The sequence below is a fragment of the Hylobates moloch genome, unplaced genomic scaffold (genome assembly GCF_009828535.3).
Source record: "Hylobates moloch isolate HMO894 unplaced genomic scaffold, HMol_V3 SCAFFOLD_10, whole genome shotgun sequence".
NCBI lineage: Eukaryota > Metazoa > Chordata > Mammalia > Primates > Hylobatidae > Hylobates > Hylobates moloch.
The window spans coordinates 41564508-41577278 of record NW_026652285.1 but is presented as its reverse complement, the minus strand read 5'-3'; the positions used below and the strand labels follow the sequence as shown (position 1 = coordinate 41577278).

Below are 12771 nucleotides of genomic sequence, written 5' to 3'. Positions count from 1 at the left end.
AATAAATCCAGCCAAGCAAGTAATAAGTTAAAACAAAGATGATTCATTTTCTACAAACTAATGCTTCAGTAAGGAAACAGATCTTCAGCACTGACTGTGTGCCTTTACGGTATGTGTGTTTTCCCGATATTCGCCCCGGTCCTAGTACTGCCACTATTTTCTTTCAGGCAAGAAAGCTTTTTCCTGCCACTACTTACTGTCTCCGCGGCAGAGCAGTGGCCCCAGTGTATAAGCTGCTTCAGAATGTGGTCGGCCTGTGTCTGTCATCACAATCTGAGTGACTGGCAGGTGCTCCTTTTGGGAAAGGACTATTGTGTCACTAGTCCTAAAGAACAACCACCAAAACCATTAAAATTATTCTGATTAACATACAGGCAAAATTAACTCTGATCTCTTATCTCAATTTGAAACCAACATCATAGAGCTTAACAGAATACTTAACATTTTCAGTATTTTGAGAGCACAGAGACTACTATGAATCTAAATTAGGGACGGGTAAACATTTTGTGTAAAGGACCATACAGTAAGCTATCTTAGCTCAGCAGGCCATGCAGCTTCTCACAGCAACTACTCAACTCTGCCACCAAAGTGTGAAAGCAGCCACAGACACAGATAGGCATGGCTGGGTTGCAATAAAAATTTATGGACGTGAAATCTGAATTTCATACAAGTTTTATATGCCATGAAATATTATTTTTTTTATTTTTCAACCTTTTAAAAATGTAAAGAAAACATTCTTAGCTCACTGTCATGCAAAAATAGACTAGTGGTCTGGATTTCGCCCAAAGCAAGAGGTTATCAATTCCTGACCCGTTTGCCAATTCCTGATCTAAATGATTACAAAGAAAGGGGAAAGATCAAGAAGGTAACTTCCCTTCTAAAATTGTCTTAGAATAATATCTAAATGATTATTCATTACAAATAAAAATAGTAGCACTGGATTTAGATATTCATTTTGCAGAATATTAATTTATCATTATTTTTTTAAGTCCTTTTATGATTGATTACTGGGTATTTCTTTCCTTGTTAACTTTGTAAATGGAAAATGAATCCCACAGATTCAAAACCAAATACATACTACACCCTTATAAGTAATATATAGACTAATGAGTGTGAAAGTGGTCTGTCAAACGCTGCTCCCAGTAGTTCAGGCAACAAACACAGGCCGGGCACAGTGGCTCATGCCTGTAATTCCAACACTTTAGGAGACTGGGGTGGGCAGATTGCTTGAGCTCTGGAGTTCGAAACCAGCCTGGGCAACATAGTGAGGCCCCGTCTCTACAAAAAATACAAAAATTAGCTGGGTGTGATGGTGCACACCTGTAGTCCCAGCTACATGGGAGGCTGAGGTGGCAGGATCCCTTGAGCCTGGGAAGTAGAGGCTGCAGTGAGCCATGTTTGCACCACTGCACTCCAGCCTGGGTGACAAAGTGGGACCCTGTCTCAAAAAATACAAAAGAAAAATGACAAAAAAACACTTAGCACTCACCTTTTGTCGAACAGACATTGTCCTGGGAATTGAGGACACAAGAGTAAAAAAGACAGTCTCTGCCTTCTGAAAGCACACAGCCTATTGAATACCATGAGTATTAATTATGTGACTGGGAAAATAAATGCACACATCTGGATCCAATACAGAGACCTGGAGGATCCCCTAGGGGAGCCTGGGGTCCTGGTCTTAGCTATGCCACTAATTTTGTCTCTGGCCAAAATAAAGGCATTTGTCTACTCTGCTGCAAAAGTATTTTATTATATATGTGTATATAACTGTATATGTAATAAATATTTAGCCAATAATAAATATTGCATATATGCATACATAATAAAATGCTTGTATTTATATACTTTTGGTTATATTTCTTTTTTCTTTTTTTTTTTTGAGACGGAGTCTCGCTCTGTCGCCCAGGCTGGAGTGCAGTGGCGCAATCTCGGCTCACTGCAAGCTCCGCCTCCCGGGTTCACGCCATTCTCCTGCCTCAGCCTCTCCGAGTAGCTGGGACTACAGGCGCCCGCCACCACGCCCGGCTAATTTTTTGTATTTTTAGTAGAGACGGGGTTTCACCGTGGTCTCGATCTCCTGACCTCGTGATCCGCCCGCCTCGGCCTCCCAAAGTGCTGGGATTACAAGCGTGAGCCACCGCGCCCGGTGACTTTTGGTTATATTTCATTACATATGTCTCAACTGCATGTATATTCTGATTTACAGACAAAACACTCTTAGTCCAGTTATGGTTAGAAACTCTACAGTATCTAGTAAATACTGTATTTTTTAAATTGCCCTGTTCTCAAACCTTCTTTTGTAGGCATTTGTGGCAAAAGATTACAGTAATTGATATTTCATCACTGCAATACTTTTGTATTTTCAAAATAAGGCTTTCTGAATTAAAAAATTAAATTGGCATGTCAGAGTTGTACATATACTGGGGGCACATGTGCTATTTTGATACTAGAATACAATGCAGAATGATCAAATCAGGGTAACTGGGATATCCATCACTTTGAGCATTTATCTTCTGTGGTGGGAACATTACAATTCTCTTCTAGCTATTTTGAAATAACCAATAAATTACTGTTAACTATAATTTCTCTAGTTCTATCAAATACTAGAATTTCTTTTACTTAACTCGACTTTTGTACCCATTAATCAACTTCTTTTATAGAAGACTTTAGGTATCAAAGTTTCAAATTGGAAAAGATAAAACTAAAACAAAATGGCTATATTATTTAAGATTATTCCCTGGGCCAGGCGTGGTGGCTCACGCTTGTAATCCCAGCACTTTGGGAGGCCGAGGCGGGTGGATCACGAGGTCAGGAGATGGAGACCACGGTGAAACCCCGTCTCTACTAAAAATACAAAAAATTAGCCGGGTGTGGTGGCGGGCGCCTGTAGTCCCAGCTACTCGGAGAGGCTGAGGCAGGAGAATGGCGTGAACCTGGGAGGCGGAGCTTGCAGTGAGCCGAGATTGTGCCACTGCACTCCAGCCTGGGCGACAGAGCCAAACTCCATCTCAAAAAAAAAAAAAAAGATTATTCCCTGAAAAAATACACTTAATGATAAAGAAAGCTTATTTCTAAAATTCAGACTAAAACCCCATTGCTTTACCTAGTTAAGATTCTGTTATTCATTTTTATGCAAAGAACAGAATATGGATTATCTAAAGGCATCACCATTCAGCTTTAGAGTGGACTGATGGTAGACCAGCTATAAATAGGTCTCCTGCTGAATGAGGTAGGTCTAGGAAGTTTTTTATTAATGTGGTAGCCATTAAAAATTACCATTTGAACTTCTGTGATCATCACTTTAGCAAGGTAGTCTAGTAGAGAAAATGCAATTTAATTATTTATGGAGGATGCCTGAATTTTAAAAGATCTATTTCACGTGAGCTGCAAGTTTCATTCCATTTTTAATACCGACTGTGCAAAATACTGAGAATGTGTAAATGAAATCCACGGTGCATTTCAGTTTAATTAGGGCAGATACTATAATAAAGTCTTGTTTTTTCAGTTGTTTTGGAAAGTTTGGTGTTTTCATTCTGAGCATAAAGATAGCCAGTGTTTTTTACCAGTTCCTTATTGTTACAGGCAGATTCCCAACCTTTGGAGATCAAAACAGAATACTCAGGATTTGTCATAGTTACCAGACTTCCTCAAAACTTCCTAATTAATAGGGACATCTCATTTTTCTTTTCTCCCTATTATTTTCTAAAGCTTATACTATAGTCTACACTTGGAAATAGTGCATTCATAGGTACCATAATCTCTTGCAGCAGTATTAAAAATTCAGTAAGAGAACTTTCAAAGACTTTTTGCTTTTTATATTTTATTAAAAATTTTATTTATTAGAAATTCCTACGGTTCTGGAAATTGTACTTTCCTAGTAAGTGTGAAAACTTCTAAACGCTACTACTTATTATTTGCCAGGGAACTTTATTTAAGGCAAAGTGGAGCCATAAGTTTGGGAGGTTGCAAAGAAAGCTAAAAGGGAGAAATGCCGAGTCAACTTTTAACTTTTTTTTTCTTTGTTCGGGACAGAGTCTCACTCTTGTCACCCAGGCCGGAGCGCAACGGTGCGATCTCTGCTCACTGCAACCTCCACCCCCAGGATTCCAGCGATTCTCCTGCCTCAGACTCCTGAGTAGCTGGGATTACAGGCATGTGCCACTACACTCAGCTAATTTTTGTATTTTTAGTATAGACGGGGTTTCACCATGTTGGTCAGGCTGGTCTCGAACTCCTGACCTCATGATCTGCCCACCTTGGCCTCCCAAAGTGCTGGGATAACAGGTGTGAGCCACCGCACCAAGCCCAACAGTTAATGATTATTTTGGGGGAGTAGGTCAGCAATAATAAAATCATTATGATCCACATCTAACCCACTTAAAAAATTTCTAGATTCTCAGTTTCTGTTTAATTGCCTATCTTCTGGCCAAGTCAACCTGCATTAATTACTATAGCAATACGGTATGTCTTGACAGCTAACAGAACTAGTTTCTTCACTTTATTTTTCATCTTAAAAATTATCTTGCTTATCCTTTCATCCTTAATTTCCATATGAATTTTAAAACCAGATTGCTGCAATCCACACGAGTAAAAACACTTGGCATTTTTTGGAATTTTGTTAAAATTACAGACTAATTTGAGGAGAATGTCAACTTTAAAAGAGGGTATCTCAACAGCAGCATTACTGATATTTTGGGCTAATTCTTTTTGTTATGGGGGGGCTGTCCTGTGCACTGTAGGATGCTTAACAGCACCCTGATTTCTAATTAATAGACACTAATAAACAACCTTCCTCTCTGTGTGATGACAAAAATGTCTTCAGACAATGCCAAATGTCCCAAGAGTCGAAATCACCCCTGATTGAGAACTACTGCTTTAAGATACTGAGTCATACTATCCACGACAGTAGTGAGTCAATCCATTTATTTGATTGTCCTTAATTCTCTTGAATAAGTTTTGTAATTTTTTCCATAAAAGTACTGCAGTTATTCCACAGAACTTTACATTTTTGTTAATATTGCAAATAAAATTTGTCTAGGTGTGTAATGGTAATTATTTTACGATTTTATAGAAATTCAAGTAATTCCTCAAAACTGACTGACCATAAATTCAGCAAACTTACTGAACTCTCATTTTTCCTGATATTTCTTTATATTATTTTGGATTTTCTATGTAGGCAATCATATTATCTACAATATCTGCCAGGTTTGTTTCTTTTCCAAACTTTTTATCACTGACATCTATTTTATTTCCTCTTGTGTCTTTAACTGACACATGCATGAGCTTTTAAAAATTATATATTCATTATTGATTACAGTTAAGAATATAGTTTCCATCATGACAATTCCGTAAAATTTAAGATTCCACCCATTTACAAAATTTTTTATACTTATTCAACAATAATGTATACTACATTCTATAAAGAAATAATTTTTCCTTACTAAACGATATATGGCTGCTATATCAAGTTTGTTAATTATAATATTAAAATATTCTTACCTGCTTCACTTACTCATTCCCAAAAATATTATGTTAATTATTCCACTGTTTTGGGTGTCAATTTGCCTTGGCACATTTGTTACTTCTATATATATATATACACATATATATATACATACACATATATATATACACACGTACTTTTTTTTTTTTTTTTGAGACATAGTCTTGGTCTGTCACCCAGGCTGGAGTGCAGTGGTGTGATCTTGGCTCACTGTAAGCTCCGCCTTCCGGGTTCATGCCATTCTCCTGCCTCAGCCTCCCGAGTAGCTGGGACTACAGGTGCCCACCACCATGCCTGGCTAATATTTTTTTGTATTTTTAGTGGAGATAGGGTTTCACCTGTTAGCCAGGATGGTCTCTATCTTCTGACCTCGTGATCTGCCCACCTCGGCCTCCCAAAGTGCTGGGATTACAGGCGTGAGCCACGATGCCCTGCCACTTCTTTATATATTTTAAACAATCTGATGATACACACAAGTGTAGTGAGATGTTTCTTTTATCTCAGCATTAGAGTTCAAGTTTATCCCTAACAATGCTTTTCATCTTTGTCTGATATAATACAGTTATATCTGCTTTCTTTTGATTTGTATTTACTTGGTAAATATTTTCTATTCTTTTAGTTTCAACTTCACTGAGTGCTTATATTTTATCTTTTGTAAACAAGCTATAGCTTCTTTAAAAATCCAATACGATAAAATCTAATGTCTGGTTTTTAAATGAATAGAGTTTACTCATATTTATTATGATATTTGTACACTTGTATGCATTTAAACCATCTTATTTTATGCTTTTTATTTGTGGTTACTTTTAAAGACTCTAAGATAATCACACAAAAGTCCTATTTAAATTCTTAAGTAAAATAATATTACAGTCACATGTGTCATTATTATATTAGCAAAACAACTTGTGGATTTTTGCAGACAGTTGAATTATATGTTATATGTATATTTTAGAGAATATATTGGTCTATTTGAACATAGTCCACTATACATTTATACACATATATTGACTTGCAGCATAGTTCAGTATTTTAAATCATTAGAGTGCCTTTTAAATAATTTGTTTTTATGATAAATCTTTGGCATGTTATAGTTATTTGATAGAATATTCTTACTGTGCCTGAGGAACTGTCTGATCATAAACTTTTTTTTAAGTAATATGCTTTAGACGAGTTGCTGATTACAGGGACAACTTATGGAAAAATGGCGATGGTTTACATTAACAATACTACTGGCCCCACTAACGGACATATGCCTGAAGAGACTTAAAATAGCTTCCACTTTACTTTCATTCCCAAATACTATTTTTATTATAAACTTTCCACCAGGAAAACCTTACTAGGCACCTCAGTAATAGAAAATAAGTAATAAAGACTAAGATTTATGTTCTTATGTCTACACCCTAATCTAAGTTATTACAATTATAAATCTTTTCATTTCATGAGACTGGTAAATTCCATTTTTATAAACTGAAAAATCAATTTTATTTGAAAAATTAAAATAGAAATTATAATTTCCCACCCCCCACCCCCATACACACCCCCACATTTACAAAACATAGTCTACAAGAGTTGGGATAGGATTTCAGAATGCTTATGGTCTTACTGTTGGATAGACCAGTCTACTGGAAGCTGCAAAGTAAATAAAATAAGGTTAAAAAGCAAATGACTCCACAATGCTCCCTTCTGAATGAAGGAGGGGAGTTAATTTTTAAAACCTGCTTCTCTCCTAAATTTTTTCCCAAATGAAAGCCCAGGGCTTCTGTCACACCAGTGCAGCCCTTGACGGTGCTGAAGTGACATCGCTAAGGGTGTCAGAGGACCTGCACCCACCTCAGTTCCTCCCATCCCCCTCCTCAAACTCAGTTCATGGGAGGGTCACTCGATACAGGTGGCTCCAAGTGATACGTTCCTCTGGTTACTGCCCCAAGCATATGTGAAGTCTACAATAAAGTATGCACTTAATACTAACAGAAGGTTCTGTAACAAAAAAACAGTTGACCAGCCTGGCCAATAGTGAAACCCCGTCTCTACCAAAAATGCAAAAATTAGCCGGGCGTGGCACTCGGCTGTAATCCCAGCTACTCGGGAGGCTGAGGCAGGAGAATCTCTTGAATCCGGGAGGCGCAGGTTGCAGTGAGCTGAGATCGCACCACTGCACTCCAGGTTGGGCGACAGAGAGAGACTCAGTCTCAAAACAAAAACAAAACAAAATGGTTAACATTCTTCAAACTAAGTTATAAAGCCACTAGCATATATGCCATTCTGGCTTTCTTGCAATAACCTGCCAATGCTCTCCTCTCTGACCTGTAGAGAACAGGGGTGGGGACAGACCAATGAGCTGGAGGTCTTCTGAACAGCCAGGAGCTGGAGGGCTGGAGCCCTCACAGGCAGGAGCCCCTTGTGGAACGGAGGAAATGAAAACCTCTAGGATTGTTAAAGATGTCTGTCAAAAGATTTGAAGGTCGCTGTTTGTCTCATTAGAGCCCAAAGCTAACACACATCATCACATTATCATACCAGACACTTTAAAATGTACATCATACAAAATATTGGACAAAACCATTTTAACTGATGGGAAATTACTTCAGACCTGAAACTTACTGGTGGCCAGATTTGAAACTATGGATCAGATCTGTTCCTATTACTCACTGCACTAAAACTGCATTCATTTTTAAGTAAGAGAACGTTGTATTAAGATTGCACATCAAGGCCGGGCGCGGTGGCTCACGCTTGTAATCCCAGCACTTTGGGAGGCCGAGGCAGGCGGATCACGAGGTCAGGAGATCGAGACCACGGTGAAACCCCGTCTCTACTGAAAACTACAAAAACTTGGCCGGGCGTGGTGGCGGGCGCCTGTAGTCCCAGCTACTCGGAGAGGCTGAGGCAGGAGAATGGTGTGAACCCGGGAGGTGGAGCTTGTAGTGAGCCGAGACTGCACCACTGCACTCCAGCCTGGGCGACAGAGCGAGACTCCATCTCAAAAAACAAAACAAAACAAAACAAAACAAAACAAAACAACAAAAAGATTGCACATCAAAACATTCAAAAAGAGTGTCTCATAAATCTGTATGATCATTTTGTAATTTTGAACTTGAGGAAGATTAAAAATAAATGTATAGTATGTATTCTATAGAAAGCTCCAGTAGATTCAAGTGAGTTTTCCCAATTTCACAATATTTTTTAAAGTGACGCAAAGTAGACTTTTTATGCCAAATAAATAAGTGGACTACCATGCAGGCCAAACAATCAACTCAATTTTTAGGAATCAAATTACTGCTTAGATTAGCTATTTTACGTCCAAATCAATTATACTGACACCTGGATTGACCATTAAGTTTTTTTTTATTTATTATTATTATTTTTTTTTGAGGTGGAGTCTTGCTCTGTCGCCCAGGCTAGAGTGCAGTGGCGTGATCTCGGCTCACTGCAGCCTCTACCTCCTGGGTTAAGCAATTCTCCTTTCTCACCCTCCCGAGTAGCTGGGACTACAGGCACACACCCCCACACCTGGCTAATTTTTGTATTTTCAGTGGAGACGGGGTTTTGCCACACTGGCCAGGCTGGTCTCAACCTTCTGACCTCAGGTGATCCACCTGCCTTGGCCTGCCAAAGTGCTGTGATTACAGGCGTGAGCCACAGTGCCTGGTCTAAGTTTTTTTTTAAAGCACGCACTCTACATCATCTAGTTGTTTCATGACAATGCTTTTTAAGTTGCTGACATGAACCCAAAGATTGAAAACATTTACATATTACAAATTAAAAAAAAAGAAAACCAAGATGCATTTCAACAATAACCTCAAAAAGAACTTCTGAAAAAGAGGCATTGCAATCTACATGAGAAAATTGTTTCCACTCAAAGGAAAGCTTACAATATAATTTGCAAATTCCTGTAATTCTGTTAGTTGTTTCGAAGTGTGGTCTACAGAACAGTTGGTGCTTGAAGCTTTGCTATTGCACTAAAGAAGATTTCAATGAGTGTGGGAAATTGTTGCTTCTACAAAATAAACAGTCCTTTTATGCAGGACCTCTCAGAGTTTATTGTGTTAATATTAATGTTAATTTCTAAAAGAATGATAGAATATGCAGCATTATATCCCAAATCAATTTAAGACAAAGATTTGGAGGAATTTGCTTTTTGAATTGCCACATGAATAATTAACTAAACTTCCCAGAGAATGATATTTGATTTCCAGTGAGTGGAAAACTTACCAGCTGTTTCTATTTTAGGAAAAATAAAAAACACATTATATAATATTCACAATGAACTAGTAAATCTTTGGTCATAAAATTTAGTCCTTAGATTAACTGATCATATTTCATCAAAACTTGTATTTCAGGTTGCTTCAACATACTTTAATCTAGTTACCTTATTGTACCAGCTTGTCTGACATTTAATTAACTATGCATAATTAAAGAATAAAAACCACATTTTTGTGCAGGGAAATCATGTGGAAATCACCATTCATTCCGGCCAGCATCACAGTTGCAGTAATACTGAGAATCAATGCAGTTCCCCTCTAATCCACAAGTACACTTTTGAGCATCAGGCAGAGAACCTCCCCAGTAAGTGTGTGTTTCATTGGTTCTTCCAACCCACCAGCTCAGTGGGGTTCCATCTGAAAGACAAGTATAAGAAAGATGACATCTACTTTGTCCCTCACGACCACCCTCCCCATATAGCTCCCTTTACTCCCAGGTGTAAAGTATATGTGTGAGAGGCAGAGAGAGAGAAAATGAGACTATACTTAAACCCTTGTATTTTACCTCTGAAACGTTTCTTTAAGCATTCTAACCAATGTTTTTCCCCCAATATTTCAATATCTAGGCTTAAATGATTCCCATCTATTTCTCTTCTATTAGAAATCAGTCAGTTGCATGTGATATATACTTTCTATAGAAATAACATTCAAAAAACATTCACCATTAAAATAAATACCAGAGTAATTTGCACACTAAAGATAAAATCTATTTGAAATTATGAAATGTTCATTGAGAAAGTTTAATATTATACAAAGACATGGATTTATCTCATCCTATCTTTTTGCTAACTACCTGTATATTACACATTTGGAAAGATATGGTACTCTCTGTCAGTACTTATGAATTTTTAGAGGTATTTGTTTTTATCCCATTGGATGTCCTGACTCTTTATTTGGAGGTTAAGGAATGACATTGATAGGCTTTTCTCATCTCTGAGGTCAGAGATTTCTTATGCGAAGAAAAAAAGTGCCCTGGGTCGACTACAGCTCTGACGAGTGCACCTCCTTCTCAGCACTGACAATGATTAAATGATAGAGTCAGACACTAACTTAGATCTATAGAACTGTATATTAGGACAAGGGATGCTGCCAGGGGTTGGGAGTGAAGATTGGGGTGATGGACTGCACATCACAGTAAAGTTAGGATAATTTAAAGAGCAGGTGTCAGGCCACGTATCTTAAAAAAGGAAGGGGGTCAGGGGCCACAAGTTGCAGTCATCACAGATTAGGGCATGAGGAAAATGAAATTGGATTAACCCAACCAGTTTTTTAAACATGCTTGATCATTTGGTGTTGTTTTTCAAATTTCAATAGGTTGTTACCATTGTAATATGAATTGAGATCTGGAACTTAGCTTCTACCTTACTGCTTATTACAACTCAATTATAACTCATTCATAGATAAGATCTCTGCATTCATTACCACCACCGCTATCCATCACCTGCCCCTCTGCCAAAAAAAGAAAAAAAAAAAAAAAGGCAATCTGGGAAAATGTAAAGAGGAATTAGTACCAGGAATCTTTTAAAAATGTGCGACAAGCTTGTCCCTACAAAGTAAAAGATATTTTTCAAAATTAATATACTCTCCTCAGAATGCCACTTTAAAAGTTACTGACTTCACCATTAAACTGTAGCAGATTAAAGAGCAAAACACTCATTATATCCTAATGTACAAGTGTAAATTTACATCTAAATCTCCCATATTCCCTATACAGTAATAAAATATATTTTTTTAGAAACAGTAACAAAAAGATGTAAGTGGGGGAACTTCTAGACTGATAAAAGATCTTGTAGACTTGTCTATCCCTGCTATTTCCACCAAGTATAATGATAGATTCTGGAAATAATACAGAAGACAACCGAAGAGAATTCTGAAAGGTAGAAAGAGGAAGGTTAGGACCCTAGGACTGGAAAAATACAATAACATAACTTTTTAAAAAACTCTGAATGGGCTTAAGAATAGAGTGAAAAGACAGAGGATAGAATCACTGAACTTGAGGACCCATCAATAGGCTTTATCTAACCTGACCAAAAAAGAGAAAACAGACTGAATATAAAAAGAACTGAGCCATAGGGTCCTATCAGACAATATCATCAGAATCTCAAAAAGAGAGAAGAAAGTGTGCTGAAAGAGTACCGAAAAAATACTGGCTATAAACTTCCCACATGTGGTGAAAGATATAAACCCACAGATTTAAGAAGTTAAGTAAGTCCAAAAAAGGATAAACCCAAAAATATCGACATCAAGATCCATCATAATTGAACTTTTTGCAAACAAAACAAAACAGAAATCTTGAAAGCAGCCTGAGAGAATAACACATTACCTGTAAAAGAACGCTAATTTGAATGATAGTAGATTACTCATCTGAAATTATAGAACCAGAAGGAATGGCATATTTTTTTTCAGGGCTGATAGAATTGTCAACTATAAATTATATATCCAGAGAAACTGTCCTGCAAGAATAAAATGGAAATAAAACCTTTTTAGGCTGGGCACAGTGGCTCATATCTGTAATCCCAGCACTTTGGGAGGCCGAGGCAGGCGGATCACGAGGTCAGGAGATCGAGACCATCCTGGCTCACACGGTGAAAGCCCGTCTCTACTAAAAATACTAAAAATAGCCGGGAGTAGTGGCAGGTGCCTGTAGTCCCAGCTACTCAGGAGGCTGAGGCAAAAGAATGGCGTGAACCCGGGAGGCAGAGCTTGCAGTGAGCTGAGATGCACCACTGCAGTCCAGCCTGGGCGACAGAGCCAGACTCCATCTCAAAAAAAAACAAAACACCTTTTTAACACAAAAGAAAACTGAAATAATTTGTCGCCAGCAGACATTCCCTAAAGAATGGCTAAAGGAGGTTTTTCAAAAAGAAAGGAAATTATAACGAAGGATTCTTGGAACATCAGGAAGAAAAATGAAAAGAGAAGAAATATGGACTATCATCATTAATTTTTGAAATGACATATGATAATTGACACAAAAATTGTAATACCATATGATATTCAAGACAATGA

The 12771-nt window shown here is 37.7% G+C and overlaps 1 protein-coding gene across 1 annotated transcript in view; it reads right to left on the bottom strand.

The window, feature by feature from the left end:
* LOC116475130 (contactin-associated protein-like 3) overlaps window positions 1-12771 on the bottom strand; it is a 261759-nt gene that overhangs the window by 38564 nt on the left and 210424 nt on the right. The window contains exons 14-15 of the mRNA XM_058445223.1: window positions 9963-10119; window positions 198-325 (exon numbers count right to left, since the gene is read on the bottom strand). Coding sequence (XP_058301206.1) covers window positions 198-325; window positions 9963-10119 — 285 coding nt within the window. The remainder of the gene's footprint in view (window positions 1-197; window positions 326-9962; window positions 10120-12771) is intronic.